General features: G+C 44.0%; 1 protein-coding gene across 2 annotated transcripts in view; it reads right to left on the minus strand.

The window, feature by feature from the left end:
• The window catches only part of Qpct (glutaminyl-peptide cyclotransferase), a 32,072-nt gene extending 15,832 nt beyond the window's left edge, over positions 1-16,240 (minus strand). The window contains exons 1-2 of one of the 2 annotated variants that reach the window (NM_001399516.1): positions 16,087-16,240; positions 5,155-5,301 (exon numbers count right to left, since the gene is read on the minus strand). In NM_001399516.1, coding sequence (NP_001386445.1) covers positions 5,155-5,301; positions 16,087-16,209 — 270 coding nt within the window. In that variant the 5' untranslated portion in view covers positions 16,210-16,240. The remainder of the gene's footprint in view (positions 1-5,154; positions 5,302-16,086) is intronic. The other variant, NM_001134557.3, reaches the window with a different exon arrangement.
• Between the last annotated feature and the right edge of the window lie 3,890 nt (positions 16,241-20,130).

A 20,130-nucleotide genomic window follows, 5' to 3' on the forward strand; every position in this document is an offset into this window, starting at 1 on the left:
ATGAACAAATAACTCATAATAGCTGGAAACAAACAGGAGGGTTTCTTTTTCCCTCCCAAAGAAATACAGGATTTTCTATTCTGGCCAAGTCTTGTGTGGCCTGCAGCCTGCTGATGTAACATGACACACAGGCACAAAGAGCTCTGCACAGATTCCAGCAGGAAGCTTCCAAGAAGAGGGGAACTTAAACAGAGTGGGTGGAGGTTCTGTGGCACATCATCGATCTTGAAAAAGGCAAATAGACAAATCCCTTTGGTGTGTGCAGTTGAGAGACTTTCACCTAAACAGTGCTCTGCATCCTTCACCTTGCTTTTCAGATGCTGCTCTATAGGCACGCTTTTTCCATTCATCAAAAGAAACGCTTAGAGTCTTTTCACAACCCGCTCTCATATGTCCTTTACTTTGTTATGCCCCCACAAGTCCTATACTACGTTTTGTTCACAGTAGTCTATCATAGGGAACTTGAATTGATGTGAGTTAATGTAATAAGGATATATAAAATCACGTGGTATAGAACATTCATTGTTTCGCTAGAGAAAGAAAGCACTGTGATCCAAGATGAGTTTTTCTGAAGAGGATAAAAATGAGTTATCCCTAGACTTTGTTTAACTCCAGCACATCTGGTGTCCAGATGACAAACCACTCCATAAAATGGCTTCTTAACACCGATAGTAGCCTGAGAGATGCATTGGGATTTTAAAGGATCTGTTAAAGGTTATCTGTTAGCATTGTTCAGAAGCTTCACCCAGAACCTCATTCTTCAACTCAATTTCCCCACGCTTGGCCATGATCCTAACATCTATATGCATAACAACTTCCACAAAAAACAATCAGCAAGAGCCCCAAATAGCTGTCGCTGAAGTAACCTTTTGTATGCAAAATAAATATTTTCATTTATCTTAGTAACTAGGATGAAATTAAGACACCAATGTTCAGTGGTGTTTTTAGCTTCCAGATTTATTTAGTCTCCAAATCTCCACCAGAAGTCTCTGAAGGAGGTTCCCCAAACCACTGCCTTTATCACAATATTTCTAAGGTCTAAACAGCAGTTCACACTTGACTCTGAGGGATCAAAGGCTGGGTCCTACAGAATGATGAAGGGTCGAGATAGAAAGACTATCGTTTGGCATTCTGATTCTGGGTGAGGCCGTAGAGGAAGCTATTCTAGGTTAAGATTAATATATGGTCCTAGATCTAATGGAATTAAATGTCAATTCTAATTTTGAGAATCTGAGGAACTGTGCTACCAGCAGCAGATCAGGATTGTTCTGGGGACTCTCCAGTACTTGCACTAAGTCTGCAAGTGTACTATTGTGAGAATTCAGACCCTGTCAGTGTGAACTCCCAGTTAACTCTCTTCTAGGCTATCCCCTGCACAAGCCTCTGGGGATCGAAGCTGAAGATACCCCACACAGAGTTCTCCATTGATGACTGTGCACCAGCAATAAACATGCCTACACACCTTTCCGTGAAATTCAGTTTTGACTTTCCACACACTCTTGCTTCCCTGATTTCTCTAGCTTGTCTCTTTTAGAAAAAGATCTTTATTGTCCCTCATGAAAATTGGCTACCCTTGTGGCTTGGCTTACTTTCTGTGTCTACACTGAAAATCACTGAAATGCCCACAATTTAATGCCTTCAATTTATTTTTTATGAATAAGCTATATCTTTAAATTTAAATTTAAATTCAATAGTCAGTTTGGGCCTTGCTGATCAAAGGTCATAAATGCAAGTTTTAAGACACAACTCTCTGAAATACATTCTCTCCAAAAGAACTCATAGAGATGTGCATCTATCCTGTAACTATAAGAGTTAACCCACAAATCACTTTGTATCTAGTCCTCAGGGTTCGAAAGCTGAGAATCTTCTTAAATCAAAACTGTGTGTCTCTATGAACTACAGAGACCTGACCTAGTTCCCAAGAGGCCTAAAGGGAACAATTTTTGTTACCAGGGCTGCTTAAATTTGGCTCTGAATGAAAGGCTGTGACCCTACTCAATACAAGATTCTTAACAAGGTGCCCTCACAATAATTGTCTCTTTTTCAATTTCAAATGAAGAAGCTTTTTCTCTTCCACAACTTAAGGGACATCATAGATTACGAATAACAATTTTCTTAGTAAAAGTAATAAGACTTAGGTAAAATTTCTTTTGTATTATTTGTTTAATTGATTATTTGGAAATCTCACATTGTGCATCCAGATAACACTCACTTCCCTATCTTCCCATTCCCAACCCTCTCCTCAGTGGTCTCCCCATTAAAAAGAGGAAAACACAAGTCCATTTTGTGTTACCCATATACTCCCTGGGAAATGGTCAAATTCCTAGTGGCCAGCACCCTAGAAGAGGATGAGTCTTTCTCTGCTTGTATCCCTCACCAGAAGCCATCAACTGAGGAGAGCCAAAGGTGGTTGGGGAGGGGCAGGGCCAGCTCTTCCATAAGGGGCAAGGTAAAGTAAAATTTCTAACATGATCATCCTGTTATTATCTACTGCTATGTCAGTCAGGCCACATACAGGCAGTCCTGCCTACTGCCCAACACATTCTAAAAATGCTACCAATTCATTTGCTTCTACCCCTTCAAAACAGTGGTCAATGCTACTGTAGACTCGGGAACACTTAGATGGATATTTATCTTTCTTTCTTTAAACTTTTTATTTTTTATGCATGTGTCTGTGTGTAGTTATGTGCATGTGAGGTCAAAGCTGTTGAGTTTCCCTGGAGTTGGAGTTACAAGCAGTTCTGAACCACTCAATGTGAGTGCTAGGAACCATACTATGGTTCTCTGCAAGAGCAGTTTGCTCTCTTAACTGCTGAGCCATCTCTCCAGCCCCTGGATCTTTTAAATCATAACAATACCTATGCGTACTGTCTATGCTATATATCCATAGAAGACACAGTTTCAACAATGTTCACTATGTTTATGGCCTTCTAGGAATAAGGAACTTGGGCCTCCAGTATACATATGTGCATCTCTGCATGTACATAGCCTTCTGAGTCAACAGAGTTTGAAAATGGGAAAGGTTAGGTCAAGTGAGTATCATAGACCCAGATTGTTTCCAGATGAAGAGCTGAGGACTTTGAGAAGCAAACATTCTGACACGTTCAAGAAAATTCTTAGGACATGAGGCCTTGAGAAAATGTGAGATAAATAATGTGTACCTCACTCTCCAGTATGCTACGGGAAGACCCAGAGCTGAAGTTATTGGGTTCATTTATCATTGATCTAATTCCTCCCAAATCTCTAGTGATAGAAAAATCAAGCAGATCTGAGTTCATATTGCTAGCATACACATAGCTGCAGATAGCTAAGCCTCAGATCTTTTTAAATAAGTATATTGGGATAGGAATGTGGCGTTGTTGTGGGAACTAAATGTGTTGTTCGAAAGTTAGCCATCATCCATCCAGGCATGGTAGTTCACAAATGCAATCCTACATCCTGAGAGAATCGGACAGAAAGATTACCTCAAATTTAAAGCCAGCCCAGGATACATCGTAAGTTCTAGGCCAGCCTGGATTATAAAGTGATACTGTGTATCAAAAAATATATATTAATAAAAAGAAAGAAAAGGAAAGGAGTTAAGGAGAGAAGTTGGCCTCATTATCTTCCTTCTCCTCCTCCTTCTCCTCCTTCTTCTTCTGCCCCTCCTCCCCCTCCTTCTCCTCCTCCTTTTCCTCCATTACTACCACCACCACCATCATCATCATCACCATTCTTTAGTGTTTCTGAATGTTAAAATAACCAAGTCTGTTAGGGCTTTGTTGGGGATTGGTTCCAATTATGACCACTCCCCCTCCAAAAAATCAGAAATCTGCATGTCCAAATGCTGAAGGTCCTTGTCCCCAGTTGGTTTCTGATTGATCAGTAAAGAGCCAATGGTTGGGAAGGTAGACTGAGGAGGGACCTTTAGATTTGTGCAGGCTAGGGACTGAGAGAAAGGAAAGGGCAGAGATAGCCATGACAGGGAAGAAGAAAGACCAGCCCCAAAGGCCTGCTGACATGTGAGACTCAGGGAAAGTGGCCACACAGGCCACTTCCCTAATTGTGTTGGGGTAGCAGAGAGGAAATACAGATTTGAAAAGGTGTTAACTCAGGAGTAGAAACATCCAGCCATTGAGCTAGTCAAGGTATATTAAAATTAACTGGTAGGGGGGGTATCTTTCATTCAGGAATCCAACCTAACCCTTGGGTGGGTGCACATGTGTGACCCATCTATTCAAATGAAAAGAAGGGGATTAAAAAAGCCAACACATACATCTGTCAGGGGTACACTCGGGAGGCAGAAGCTACACAGAAGAAAAGGAAGAGCTAGGAGCCGGGTAGATGAAGCATGCTGGTCTCTAGACATAGTAGTGGTTGCCAAGGTTTTTGTCTAAGAAGTTGAGCAAGTAGAATGTTTAGTAAGAGGCATTGAGAGGCCAGTCCCATTCCTTCCCAAGCTGTCCCCTCGATGAGATGAGTTCAGAAAAAAGCAAACATTGAGAGGTAGGATTTCATGTGGTTCAGGCAGATTGACAAAGAGAAATTCAAGGTCTACCCCTGCTTATGGCTTATTCTTCCCTCTACAGCACTGTCCTCCAAGCAGCAGTGGTAAAAATCAATGAGCCTAGAAATAAGGTAGAATTTACAATATCTAAGTAAATTATGGACAGTAACATGAACAATTTTCCAAAAACATTTGTTACAGCTAAATATATTGTTAAACATCTTCGTCTGTAAAATATAGCATATGTTTTTACTGTGGGTCAAAGTAAATGTTTGAGAAGCTCAACTGTAGACAGAATCTAATCATTGGCCTCTTGCCCTGGAACTACTATGCAAGCACGTGAAAAGCTGCTGAAGTCTGAATTTTAGAGTCCACAAAAATTGGTTAGTAAGCTAGGAATGTGTCCTTGAAGTGACCAAGAGCAGGGACCTTAGTGTCCTGAACTATTCTTGCTGTGGCCAAGACATTGATTTCACACATAGAGTAATTTTGAATAAATATGTATCACTCAATTCAGAATAGACACTCTCAGGTGTTGGCCTTTCTTGGTTACCTCTGATAGTGAGTAATGAGATAATGTCATACGTGACTCAGAACTTAAGCAGCCATCTTATCCCTCACGGGAAAGCAAAGTATTTAAAACCTCTTGGTGTGCATTGTGTTCTCACCTGACGAGCAGAATAGCTTCCGGGCGATCCAGGATATCGTTCTATCAGCAGTGGTCTCAAGTCATTTTGCCACATCTCAGAAATGCTGGTGGCTTCTGCCACTTGTCGAAGAGATGAAGAATTCAGATGTGCTGGTTGGTGGTAGTTCTGTGATCAAATAAAAAGCACTTAGGTCTGATTGCATGTGTTTAAGGCTTAGCACGGTACGTTTGTGATTAGTAGCTTTAAAAAAAAACCTCAAAATAAGGGAGTAAGGTTTATGTCGTAGGAGGTAAAGGGTGCAATTGTAAAACTGTCCCCTTCAAACTTCAGGATTTTGGTGGCATGTTTTAAAAACAAAATTGAAAGGCATGCTTTCGTGGTAAGACACACTTACAACTGGTGTGACTTCAGATGACCTTTCTGAATAATTGCATTGTAAAGCTGAGGTTTAAAAATAACAGTTATGGGCTGGTGAAATGGATCAGGGGATCAGCACTTGCCAACAAGCTTGGAGAGCTCAGTTCTATCTCTGGGACCCACATGGTGTAAGAAGAGTAATGATTCCAGCAAGTTATCCTCTGACCTCCCTACACACACCATGGTATACACACGTATACACACACACACACACACACACACACACACACACACACGTGCGCGTGATTTGAAAAATGAATAGCAACTGTACAGAGTATCAACACTAAGGAGGCAGAGGCATGAAGATTACAAGTTCAATGCCAGCCTGGACTACACAGAGGAAACCTATATCAATACATCAACATTACAATAACAAAAATGGAACAACCTTGAGACTATCATCTGGAGAAAATTTAATACTAAGAAAGCTGGAGACAGCAAAGAAACGCACTGTTAGCGGGGCTGCTTTATAACGGGCAGTGAAGTACTTCAGAACTACAAACAGGGAAGCTAGAGCAAGAGCTCCAGCTCCCATCTGCAGACTCGGTTCTCGTCATTTCTCACTTCCCAGGAAAAAAACCAGTAAATAGGGTTGTTCTAGATCTGCACTGTCCAATACAGGAGGCTACGAGTCATTCGTGACTATTAAGACTTGAAAGGTAGCTAGAAAATTAAAGTGTACTTCAAGGCTTGGGGGGGTTGGAATTTTTATTTTTTGCTTTTGTTTTTGTTTTTGAGACAGTGTCTCACTGTGTGTCCTTGGCTGATCTGGAGTGCATTATGTAGACCAGGTTGGCCTGCAACCACCAAGCTCTGAGATTAAAGGCATGCGCTACCACACCTGGAAAATATTTCACTTTCTAAGACGTTTTTATAAAAAGAAGAAATTACATCATTCGTATATTTCTGGTTACGTGATGAAAAAAATTTTACTATGCTATAAGTGAAATATTTGTTAAAATTAGTTTCACTTTTAACCTCTCAATATAGTTACTAGAATATTTTAAATTATATCCCTTGGGGCTGAAGAGGACTGACTGCTCTTAAACAAGACACAGTTTTAATTCCCGGTGTCTATATGGCGGCTTACAACCATCTAAACCTTCAGCCTTGGGGAATCCAATGCCCTCTTCTGGTTTCTGTAGGCATCAGGCACACATAATTTACAGGCGCTTGCACACATACACATTGTGCTGGCTGGTTTTATGTCAACTTGACACACGCTGGAGTCATCTGAGAGGAGGGAACCCCCACTGAGAAAACCCTTCCTAAGATAGGGCTGGAGGCAAGCCTGTAGAACATTTTCGTAATTAGTGATTGATGGAGGAGGGCCCAGCCCATTGTAGGAAGTGCCACCCTTTTGCCGGTAATACTGGGCTCTATAACTAAGCAGGCTGAGCAAGCCACAAGGAGCAAACCAGTAAGCAGCACCACTCCAAGGGATCAGCTCCTGCCATGTTTGAGTTCCTGCCCTGACTTCCCTCAGTGATGGACTATCACCTGAAAGTGTAAGCTGAAATAAACCCTCTCCTCCCTCCCCAAGTTGCTTTGGTCACAATGTTTCATCAGCAACAGTAACCCTAAGTAGGACATACACAATATAAAACAAAAAAAACGTTTTAAAAATAAAGTGATATGCATGCATTTCTTTATCTATTGCATTTTAAATCTCAGTGTGTGCACGCATTGTGTGACATCATGTTTCTATGGAGGTAAAAAGACAACTTCAGGTCTTGGTCCCCACCTTCCACTTTGTTTAGAACAGTGTCTCTCTGCTGTTTTGTCCACTGAGTGTGTACAGCAGGCTCACTGCCTACATGCTTTGGGGCTTTTGCTGTCCCATTCTCTCATCTCCCCATAGGCATTAGGATTACAGAGTTCCTACACTACTCCCCTCACTCTTGCATGGACTCTGAGGGTTCAGACTCGTGTCCTCATGCTTATACAGCAAGCACTTTTACACAATGAGCCTTCTTTCTAGCCTTCAATTGCTATCAGTGTGGACTTGGGTAATATTCCTCTCAACATGAGTTTGACAGTTGCAATACTGGCTAAATAGAAACTCTTGTAGAGCATCGACTTAATAATCTTATAATACTCTTTAGTACATTTATATATTAAAATAAAACTTTAAAATTTAAATAGACCTAATGTTCAAATGCATATCGTAAGTATGTCTTTAAACATGCTGAACTTTTCTAGTGACACTCAAAATGATGAATCAGACTTTCATTACAAGTTTATCAGACACTCCAAGGGGATGTAGCACTCCTCCTCAAAGGAAAATGAATGGTTGATCAAACAAGTTCTTCCCTAATGGGAATGAGGAAACTGACACAGGGACATTGAGTTCTTTGGAATGCAAAACAGAAACTGCCCATCCTACAGTTGCTTCCAGGATTAGTGTTAACTAGATATGTGAAAATAATCAGGCAGGTAATTCTCTCCATATGAACCACCCACGCAGCTAATGAGACACTGTAGAAATAGAGACCACTGCTGCCTCGTTGCTTCTCTCCCTCTGCACTTTGGGATGTAACTCTCCAGTGTTTACCATGCAAAGAGCACAGGCTGTTGGACCAGCTATAGCCTCTCAAGTCAGCACCCACCACTAGCTGTGACTCTGGCTGTGTTGCTTAACCAACCTCATCAAGGCTCCATTTCCTTGTCTGAAGAAATGGAGGTGATAATACCCACACCCAAAGGGACTTAGGACTAAATGAGCCTAAGTGCATGCAGATTGCCTGGTAAATATCCAAGGCGCTAGTTTTCTTCATTGTACGGTAAAGCAGTGCAGAATGTGAGACCTGGATAAGTCACTTAGTAATCTAGTCCAACCCCCTGATATCCACCAATGGAAACTGAGGTCTGTAAAGCCAACTGTAGACAGCTAAAGGTAAATCCATAAAAACAATGCGGCGGGAGGATTTCCAACCCAGTGCTCACTCTTCTGCCTCATCTCCACACTTTGCCTTTACTCTTGAATACTAATACTGTGCCCAAATATATTAAGGCCTTGGTTTTTCTTATTGGGAATAATACATTTTAAAGCATATTTCTAGGGGACAGGGAGATGACTCAATGGGTACAGGCACCTGCTGCCCAGTCTTAGGAACCTACGTTCAATTCTCCGAACCCACTTGGCGGAAGGAGAAAGCCATCTCCTGCATGTTGTCCTCTGACCTCCACATAGGTGCAATGGTACACACACACACACACACACACACACACACACACACACGTTAAGAAGTGTATTTCTTTCATATGTCATTCACTGGAGGGAAAAGATTCGACTAGAAACTTTATAAACTTATAAACTCATAAGATGACTTGAGAGAGGAAATCAAACTGGGGGACAAAGGGGACTCTGCGTGTGTCTGGGAGGAATGCTTGCACAGCACAGCATAATGCTTGAAGGGCATTGCGCACGTGCATGGAAATGGCCTTAGGTAGCTCTGTACAATAGATAAATGTATTTCTTAAACAAACTTGTTATTGAAGGCTTTAGACTCCTTAGTACCTCCGGTGTCTAAATCCTCAGGTAGATATTAAACAGCATAGGAAGAAAGCTGAATCTAAAGGACAAAAGAAAAGTGTGAAAAGGGAACCAAAGAAAATGGCGGCAGAAAGGGAGATCTGCATGGTTGGTCCTTCTCAACAAATAGCCGTCTCTCCCACTGCCTGCAAGCCCCGGTGTGTGCTGCAGGCTCCCATTCATCTTGCTTTGGTCACCCTAGCATCCAGGCACTTCGAGTTCTACTCCTTAGGGTCTTCGCATCCCAGCAATACAGTCTGCCCTTCAAACTGTTTCCCTCCCTCTTCACCTTCAGAACTCCTGTCTTCTCCATGCTCCAGCCTGAAGGCCATCCTCAAGGCGCCGTGTTTAATATCTGGATTCCACATAAGTCGTGAGCCCTGGGAGAGCTACTCTTTCCCATTTACCTGTCTCTCTCCAGAGTCACAACGGTGTGTTTCACATTGAGCGCCTGGTAACTACAGGGTAGTTTCAAGTAATGGACAGATAAGGCATTTTTCTTGGCGATAAACGTGTTTATATAGTAAAGAAGTAAAAGTCATGTCTCCGTCGGCATAAATGCTAAACTAGGTGAATGCGTAGGCGGGTATAAAAGACAGAAGTGACATGTGGCTGCCTGGTACAAGGGGACAAGACATGTCCTGGTTCCAGGTAGCTACCAGTTGCAAGAAATCAAGATGTCCTAGTTCCGTGCTTGCGATCTTTGCCCGTTTTAAATTTCTGCACAATGCTTCTGACAATTCACAGTTCATCAGCCCAGAACAGTAATGGTGACAAATACAAACTTTCGTGTCAAAATCTGTTTCAGGGGCCAGCAATATGTCTCGGCGGTTAAAGGTGTTTGCTGTGGAGCTTGACGACCTGAATCCAATACCCAGAATCTATATTGTAGGAGAAAACCGACCCCAGCAAGATGTCCTTTGTCATCCCTCCTGCCACACACACCTCATAAATAAATGAACCAATATCCTTATTTACACAACTACCTTATCAATGGCTCCTTTTCTAGTCATTGCTCACTGCCCAAACCCCAGAGCCAACCTAGTCCCTGTGGGAAGAGTCCTTTACTTCATGCCCACAGTGAAAGGAAATCAAAGTCATGTTTAAATGCCTGCTCTGCAGAAGCTTGAAAAAAATCTCAAAAGACTTAAGAAAAGCAAGAATGAAATAAATAACCCTTTATGGTCTCTGTGTTTGCTCCTTTCCAGTTGCTGTTGCCATACAGTCACAATTTAAGGAAGGAAAGGTACAATTTGCTCAGTTTGAATGCTCTGGATACAAAGTAAATGTGCCCGGGCTCCCAAGACAGCTGCTCACAGCACAGCCCGGAAGCAGGAGATGAATGCTGCTGCTTGACTTCTTTTTGCCTTTTAGTCATCCTGTCTGGGATTCTAGCCTATGGGCTGGGGCCACCCACCTGGAGGATGTGTCTTCCCACCTTTTCAACCCAATCTAGAAATTCTCCCCAGGGCATGCACAGAGGTTTGTCTCCTAGGTTCTAGAGTCTTGTCAAATTGGCGTACAGTATTTAAGTATCACGGTTGCCAACTGCAAATGATACTGTGTTATGAAAGCTGCCTGTCAGATGAGGTTTTTTAAAAATTCTCAGTAGCTGATAGCAAGTGCAAGGGACAGACCCACGGACACTCCTGAAAAAGCACTTTTAAGTTCTCCTCCACTCTTCAACCTCCTGGGCTATACAACAAAAATGGTCAATTTCATAAGCGCACTTCCCCCATCTTTCTGGACCAGATGAATCTGAAAAATCACAAAAATGACAGACTTCCGAGTTGGTGAAGAGCATTGAAAGCAAAGTGACTAGAATCAGTTGTGCAAACCTTCCCGATTCACAAGTAAGTCCTTGCAGAAAAACATACAGCCTGCACAGGCTAAACAGCATACAGTCAACAAAAGCAGTGTTTCTCGATCCCCTCTGGAGGTTCAACCAACCTTTTTATAGGGGTCACCTAAGTCCAACTACAAACAGATATTTACATTACAGTTCATAATAATAGGAAAATTGCAGTTATGAAGTAGTGACAAAAATAATTTTATATGGTTGGGAGTCACCACCATGAGGAAATGTTATCAAGGGGTCACAGTATTAGGAAGGCTGAGAACCACTGAACTAAAGGACTCTTACATTCAGAACTCACTAAGAACAAAAACCTGTTTCAAAACAAGAATGAGAAAGACAAAAGTGGGAAAGATAGGCTCGGAGGACGGGCGCTGGACCCAACACAATACTGAACCTGGACATGGGGGTGCACACCGTGGTTCCCAGCACAAGAGCCAGAGACAGGAGACTCACTCCAAGTCTGGAATCAGTCTGACCTACACAGTGAGTTACAGTCCTACAACAGGACAGCACAGTGATACTCTGGCCCCAAACAAACAAAACAGAACAGCATAAAGCCCAAGGGCAAATGAAAAATCCCAGGCTTACTCTAGGTACGTTTCAATTGAAAGGTACTTCAGCCTTTTCTGTTGGTGCCAACGTTCTCAGAGGAGAGAGGCTCTGTTACACCCAGGGCCTTGTCTTTTCATCCAGGCAGAAAGGACAATTAAGTCTGCTCTAGGTGACAAGCATCAGCTAAAAAACAAACCCGTGAATCAGATATCCCAAAGCATCTCCCGTCTAATCACCTGGCCCCAGGCATTTCATTACATAATTCGGAAAGGCCAAAAAAATGGGTGTAAGGGAGACCATGGCAGAGACACAGCAAATTCACACTTCTTTTATGAACATTCCAGACGGTCCTCAGATTAAACTTTTGCTACCTGCAAGTTCTACTCAGCCAACCTTTACTGAAATGCGTGTGTGAGCCATGCACAGTGTAGACACAGCAGGGAAAGGAGCAGGGAACTGACCTTTTTGTCCAGTGCAAATAGGTTTCCTTCTTAAAATCAGAGCTGAGAAGGAAACACAACAATTGAGGGACCAGCCCCAACTCCTCATTGAGTAGTTATGTCAGAGAAACATGTCCTAATGGGTAAAACGGGTACCATGTTCCTAAACCACAAGATAGTAGAAACTCTGAGATGAAGCTGGTTTTCTCCCTACACTAGAGGTCTTCATGGACCTCTCTGTCCCTGCATTGGACTCTCCAGTTTCCACTCACAGGTAGAAGAGTGGCTAAGTAAAGGTAGTGAGGGGGAAATCTGGGTGTTTAGAGAAGCAAGTGCTTCAAAAGCAGAGAAACAGGAGGTGTGGCAGATAACCATTTACAGCTTGTGAGAGCTTCCTCTGGGCCCTTCCAAGTTTTTGCCTCTCCGCCTCTAACATGTCTTGAGTTTTCCTCCTTCAGCACTGTCACCGTAAAGGGAAATTCTTCCAGTCAAAATGCATCATGTCTCAGTTTTATTGGTACAGATTTGCAAGCAACCTCGACATTCAAGACAAAGAAATAAGTTATCAACTGATGATGGTTTTGCAATCACCAGGTTATGCTTTCAGGGAGTGTTATCAGCTTACAGTAAGATTCATGGCACACTATTAATCACACGGAACTGTATGCACAATGCTGACTGCAAAAAATTAACATGCATGGAGTCTTTAATGTAAGCCAGCCACTGTGTTGTTTTACATACTCATTCAATCCCTATAACAAGCTGAAATGTCTGTAACTCTCTCTCTCTCTTTCTCTCTATCTCTCTGTCTCTCTCTTTTTCTCTGTCTCTCTGTCTGTCTGTCTCTGTCTCTCTGTCTGTCTGTCTCTCTCTGTCTCTCTCTTTTTCTCTCTCTGTCTCTCTGTCTGTCTGTCTCTCTCTGTCTCTCTGTCTGTCTGTCTCTCTGTCTCTATCTCTGTCTCTCTCTGTCTCTGTCTCTCTTTGTCTCTCTCTCTGTCTCTGTCTCTATCTCTGTCTCTCTCTGTCTCTCTCTGTCTCTATCTCTGTCTCTCTCTGTCTCTGTCTCTCTCTGTCTCTCTCTATCTCTCTGTCTTTCTCTGTCTCTATCTCTGTCTCTCTCTGTCTCTATCTGTCTCTATCTCTGTCTCTCTCTGTCTCTGTCTCTCTCTCTTCCTCTCTCTGTCTGTCTCTCTGTCTGTCTCTATCTCTATGTCTCTGTCTCTCTCTGTCTCTCTGTCTCTCTCTGTGTGTGTGTGTGTGTGTGTGTGTGTGTGTGTGTGTGTGTACATACATTGAGGGGAGCAATGAACACCCAAAAATTAAAAGGAATTATCTGAAGAATGAGATTGGGGGTGATGCTTGTTTTCTTTTAAGAATACACTGATTTGTGTTTTTGTGTAACATGTACTCATGTGTAACATTCGTAACATGAGTACATGTTACATTCACAACCAGAACATGTCAAGTGAGGCTGCACCATTTAGTTCACTGGAGCTAACATTCCTTCTAAAACGTAGGGAGCACTTCCATAGCCAGCGGTTCTCTAAAGGAGAACTAATTTAATAAGATTTCAAACAAACAAACAAACAAACAAACAAACCACTAAACCAAAAGAATGGGTCTGTAGCAAAGAGCCAGGACTGAGGATGAGGGAGAGTGGGATTCGGGACCAGTCATTCTAGATACAGATCACCCTTCAGCATAATGATAACCTGAAAACTGGAGGAGAGAGGTCAAGGAACTGGGAATCTAGGAGTGTGGGGAAAAAAATCCCACACAGATTCACACACACACACACTCCTGGGCTATCTAGACACTGTTCCTCAGCCAGCCAATATTTATCTACCTTAAAAAAGAGAGAGTAAAGCAGAACTGGAAGATCAGGGTTCCTGATTTCCAGTCTGTAACAGAGATAAGCACACTCTTCTCCATTACCGTGAGATTCACGTGAGGCCATATTATCTATCTGGCAACTTCATGCCAATATCCTTCCATATACACACACGTGGGCCCAGTCAGGACTGTGGTCATTTGTTTCTGTGGAAGGTTTCTTGGCGTCAAATCGTGGTTCTAAAGACAGCCATAAAGCAGGATTGGTGTGCTTTGCTCATCGGATGCTCCAAGGGACACGCCTCTGTTTCCAAACACAGGTAATGGATTTCAAAACCAACGCTTTCATTATCATACTTCTGTTGGCACACCAGTGCACCAAGAGCATGCCTTGTCTGATTAAACAGTCAAACGTCATAAAAGGCAGGAAGGTGTGCATTTAAGTGTAGGCTGATTCATCTCCCAGGCTGTAAAGTGTAGCTGGCCTCCCAGAAGACTTTATGGAGACTTTTAGAACGAGGAGGAAAGGGGGAGCTATTAACTGAGAAACAGTCATGGCTGACTGTCATTTGCTCCTGCCACTTGAGAGCATTTGCTTTCCCAGTGAAACAGTTGTTAGAAGCGTCTTAAGATAAAGAAAACAAGAAATTCATATTTCAAAAGACAGTTCTCGAAAGTTAAATCTGGATTAGTTTAAAACATTTTAAGAGCACTGCAAGAACACGGCCCATGGAATCAACTGACCAGAACTCAAGTGAGCTTAGAGATCAGGGAGCCTGTCTGACCTAGGACCTCTGCGTATAGGATATGGTGTTCTTGTGGGATTCCTAACAGTGAGGGCAGGAGCTATCTCGGACTCTCTTGCCTGCCTATGGGACACTTTTTCTTCTACTGGGTTGCCTCATCCTGCCTTGATGTGGGACTTTGTGTCTGGTCCTAATGTAGGTTTTTATGTCCTGTCTGTTAATGTCCCTAAGAGACCTGCTCTTTTCTGAGGAGAGGTGGAGGAGGGGGTGAACCAAGAGTAAAGGGGGTGGCAGAGGGAGAGGAAATTGTCATAGAGATTAAAATATGAGACGAGAATAAATCAAAAGGAAATTTCTTTTTAAAAAAATCACAGAATGTTCTCCCACCTAGAAATACCTCTGCCTGTTACATATGCCCACAGACAGGCCCTGCGTGTACTCATTTGAAAGTGTCTTAAAAGATAAATTTGGTGGTGCCACATTCTGGTTTTAAAGTCCTTTCTCGGTGCTTGAACTCCCAGGTACCCCAAAGCCTTTCAGGAGAGGGTTTGCTCAACTTCTTGAGAAGAACTTCCTAGCCTCTGAGGAAGTGGTTTTTCTCATCCTGGAGAGACTGAAGTTGTGCGGTGTTGACTCCCCACACCCACTCCAGACTCCCCTTGTAAATGGGGATCTGTTGTGAGTCCTGAAGAGAAGCTGGCTGAGCCTGCACTCACCTGAAGTGGGCCATTCATACACAAGTGCGTGAGACAAACTAGGAATGAGCATTTTGGACGTGCGGAAATGCAAAAAGCATTTAAAATACTCGTTTAGTAATGCTGTCGGAAGTTTATATCCCGAGACCGATGCTTTTCTTAAGTTTCTTTAAAGACATGCCATTTTATTCCAAAACCATCATCAGTTGCACAGCTCGTAGCAATTTCGTGATTTCAAAACTGTTGCACAAGAAAAGGGAGTAGTTGTGAATCTATTTCTTCTCACAAAGCGACTTGGCAAATCATTTTTATCCTGAATTCCTTAAATGAGATTTCCACAACTGAATTCATTTATCTGAAAACAGTGTGTGTCTCTTTTAAATATTTAACAATGCGCTGGCGCAGAGTCCACAAGGAAACTCAATTCCCCATGGAGCATCCTTGAATGCAATTGCTGGGGATCCGCGGGGACACACACCCCTAGACGCTCAGTCTAGGCACCCAGGAGCGAACGCGTGTCGCGCGTGCCTCGCGGGTCGCGATTGGGCAGTGGCGCCCCCAATGTCCCTGTTCTTCCACGGCCAGTGAGACATACTTCCTGCGCCTAGCAGCAGCCCCATCAGAGCGCAGCCAAAGGGAGGCGGGTGACATCACCCAGCCCCCAGGCTACTCCAGCGCAGCCCCTAGACCAGCCCTGGCGCCCAGACTTGGGAGAGAGAGCTCTGGCTTTCCAGGAGCTGAGTGAGGACTTGGTGCCTGGCCAAGGGGACAGCATCCCTAACCCACCTCCCGCTAGTCCAGGGGAAGGTGGCGGAGTCCCAGGTTCTGGCACCCTCCAAAAGCCACTCAGGTACAGAACGCAGCAGCAGTCCCTCACCTTCTCCTGCGTCCAGGCAACAGCGGAGACCGGACTCAGAATCCCGGCTGTCAGGGACAGGATGGTCGCCAGCAGCAGCAGGTGGCGGGTGCCCACGACGCGCCTGTCTTCGCCGCCTGCCATCTCTGCAAGAATGTGTGGGCGCGGATTCCCGGGGCCGCCGGCGGTCACGAGCCCGGGAACGCGCGCCGGTCGCCCTGCCTTCCCTCTTCTCCACCCCTGGGTTGACTGTCTGCCTCCCAGTCGCCTCCTGTGGCCTCCCGCTGCGCTGCGCTAGCACAAACCAGCACTGCTCCTCTCCGAGAAGCCTGCAAGCCAGGGGACTGGGCTTCCCTTGGTGACACGAGCTTTAAAATCCAAGGAACAAAGAAAGCTACTTCCTTATTTCAGAAAGTATGGGAGGGAGGGAGGGAGGGAGGGAGGGAGGGAGGGAGGGAGGGAGGGAGGGAGGAAGGAAGGAAGGAAGGAAGGATGGAAGGAAGGAAGGAAGGAAGGACAAGGAAAAGCCTTTGTGTAGTCCCCAATGCCATAGATGCGAAAAGGTTTAACAGGCCCTGAGGGCTGTAAATAGTTTTCTGCATCTATTCATGGATGACACTTGACAGAATCAATATTTGTGCAACGCTCTGTACCAGGCACTGTCCCAGGTTCTAAGTGGTCTGAGACCTAGAGGAAGGGGGCCCTGGACTGGAAGCCCCTGGGAAAAGAGTTCCCTCCAGAACAGTGGTTCTCAACTTCCTAATGCTTTGATCCTTTAATACAGTTCCAAATGTTGTGGTGACCCTCAACTATAAAATTATTTTTGTTGCTACTTCATACTTGTAATTTTGCTACTGTTAAGAATCGTAACGAGACTCTCCGATAAGCGGGATATCTGATATGTGACCTCCGTGAAAGAGTTGTTGGATCCACAGGTTGAGAACCACCTCTCCAGAAGCTACCTACCATTTTCATCTTGTGTCTCTTTTCTCACAAATAGTGACCTTTCCTTTAAGAGACAGAGCACTGTATGACCAAACTGACAAGTAAGGTCGAAATAATTCCTGAAATATATGAGATTTACAATATCGCAGTGGTCCCCAAGGTAACTCTTTCTTATGGCTGTCTCTAAAAGGAAAAGCCCAAGTCACATTTTAGTGGGTCTTCTTCCACAAGCCCTTTGCACCGGGCAGTCAACGAACCACAAATCAGAAACAACAGGAATTCGGATCGGTGCTGTACCCTAACAACCCACACACACACCATATTCCTTAAAGAATTTAATACTCCTTGCATGGCATTAAGCGTTATAAGCAAGCTAGGGATGATTAAAGTCTGTGGGAGGGTGTTCATTGTATATGTAAATGTTATGCCATTTGTGTATAAGGGATTGCAAGTTCATGGATTATGGTATGGATAGGGTAATACTAAAAACAATCTCCCGCAGGCAACCCTGGGTTTGGTTCTTTTTTCTTTCTTTCTTTTGGTTTGGTTTGGTTTTTTTCATCATAAATCGTTATTATCTAGACAATCCCATCTTAAACATAAAAATGAACAAATAAACTGGCTGGATCTGGGTCTCAATGTAAAGCACACGTCCCAGTCCCCAGCACAGCAGAGAAGGGGGAGCAACCAGAGCTGGCAGGGTAGTTCAGTGGTAGGGTACTTTGAACCGTGGCTCGAGTTCTCAGCACTGAAGAAAAGAAAATTGAGGGGAGGGGTGTGTTGTTCATAGATTCCTGGCCTAAATTTTGAAGGTGGGTTCTTCATCCACGGTGAGGATAAGAGTTTCTTCTGCCCCAAGTCAGCTCCGGGCTACACAGAATTCCTAGAAAAATCAGAACGAAGACACATGGAACTGTTTCCTAAAAACCAAAGTTAAGAGTATTGAAATCTTTCAGAAACACACGCACCCACGCACGCGCGCGCGCGCGCGCATGCGCCTTCCTTGGCTTGGCTACTGAGTGTTCTTAAGGAGAGCTAGGAACACAATGTCCTGTCCCCCATCTGGACCTGCAAGGGATAACAGAATGGAAGCGTATCTCTGCTAGTCTAAAAGATTGCTATAACTCTATTCAGGTCTGGGGTTCGAGTGGCAGTTTAAATATCTAGGCCTAACTAATGTTAGGTGGGGTTGGGGGACCGTGCAGGGACAGTTCTCACAATTAGACCACTTTAGAAGGTGTTGTTGTTGTTGATGTTGCTGTTGCTGTTGCTGTTGTTCAGTGGTCAGAATAAACCATGATCTTCCTCTCTGTGACTAAGCCAACCTTGAATGGTTAAGAAATGAAGACGCCATCTCGTTTTCTCTATTGGCCTTTTTATGTTTTCACAGTATGGCTCTGAGAGAGAGGGGGGTGGTAGAAGTTTATGTGAAAGAAAATGTTTACCACAACAGCATGCTAAGGAAAAGCCACTCAAAATACAACTGGAATGACTCGAGCTAGAAACGTTTATACATCACTTGGCAATGGTTGCTTTCCCCAGAGTTCTCTGAGCTGGGTCATATTTTTCAGTGAAGTGTTCTTGCAGCTTGGCATCCACAGGAAGCAGGCTCTGAAGCTGTTTAGAAAGTAGGATGTGTTTAGGGAGTGCCCTTGAGACAAACCCTCACGGGAGAAACAGGAGAGGGCGGAGGGGGACCCGGGCACATTAGGGAGCTGTGGAACGGAAATAGCAGTCTTGGTTGTCATGGGTCAAAATGGCTGGGGCTTTATCAGCCTGTCCCGATGGAGGGAGTTCTGCAAGAGACCCTGCTGTCAAGAAAGCTGGAGCCAGCAGTCCTCCAACAGCTGGAGCAGACCTTCCCTAAAGCGAGATCGAAGCAGCGTATCTCTATACACCCGAAGGCACTCAAGTGCATTTGAAGCAAATATTAAAGCTTGTAAGCATTAAATAATTTATGTGGTGACTGATTTTGACCAATTGAGTTTTTATTCAGGTAAAAACTTTTCTCACAACTTCCCATGACTCTACAAATCCCTACCTTCCACATTCACGGCTCTTGATTCCTTTGGAGGTTGGGGCGAAGGTACTTTACTGATGGTATTCAAGACAATAGAGCCCCCAAGCCCCCTCCCCTTCTCCTGGGATCTAGAACAGAAACTAAAAAGAGTGCTCAGTGTGTTGGGAGTTGAGTTGAGACAGGCGTTCCTCAGTAATCAAGAGCCTCTGTTTTCTTGCTCCGTTGGGGTCGATGATCTTATTCTTTGGAAGTCGTGTGGACCATGAGGCCCAACCCGCTGTTGCTATAGCGATATTTGTTGCCATATCAGGAAATGAGCTTTACAACATTGTCACTGAGAGCAAGGCCAGCCCCTACACTGGTCCTCAGTGTAACCCAGGATGCCGTTTAGTCGGCCCTCCAATGCCTGTGTTATTCTTGGCAGCTGTCACCAGATGGCACATCCATGGTGGATACCCTGAGGACAGAAACATGGCGTGCTGGGGAGATGGCTCAGCAGTTAAGAGAACTGTTTGCTCTTCCAGAAGTCCTGAGTTCAATTCCCAGCAACTATATGGTGTCTCACAACATTTGCTAAGGTATAAATCTCATCTCAAGATTTGTAAGGCTATTATGTGAAATTTCCATAATCGAGATTTGAAAGCAGGTTGGGTATGATTAAAAATCTGCAAAGTCTACAGGATGTAAAGTGAATAAGGAAAAAAGAAAATAAATAAAATAAAAAGAAAGACACACGGAAGGCCATGGTGAGTTTGCTGTTCAGTTCTGGGATGGCCTTGCCCATAGGTTGGCAGTGTTCGTGGATACAGGATGACTTTCTGGGTAGCTCCAGAGCCATCATCACAGAGATCCCCAGAGGGCTCATCCATAATCTTCCGGGTGGCAGCGATGACATGGACTATGGTCGTGAATCCCTCTGTGATGTCAAAGTTATCATGGATAACCTTGGCAGACAGATGGGGGTGGGGGGAGCTAGGCTGTTGGTGGGGCAGGAAAAAGGCTGATAATCTTGACTATGTTGTCACATGCCTTGTGGTTGCCACTTGTCACATGGGGTCATCAGCAGAAGGGGTGGAGATGAATATGCTTTTGACCCCACC

Source organism: Rattus norvegicus, chromosome 6 (genome assembly GCF_036323735.1).
Source record: "Rattus norvegicus strain BN/NHsdMcwi chromosome 6, GRCr8, whole genome shotgun sequence".
NCBI classification, from domain to species: Eukaryota; Metazoa; Chordata; class Mammalia; order Rodentia; family Muridae; genus Rattus; species Rattus norvegicus.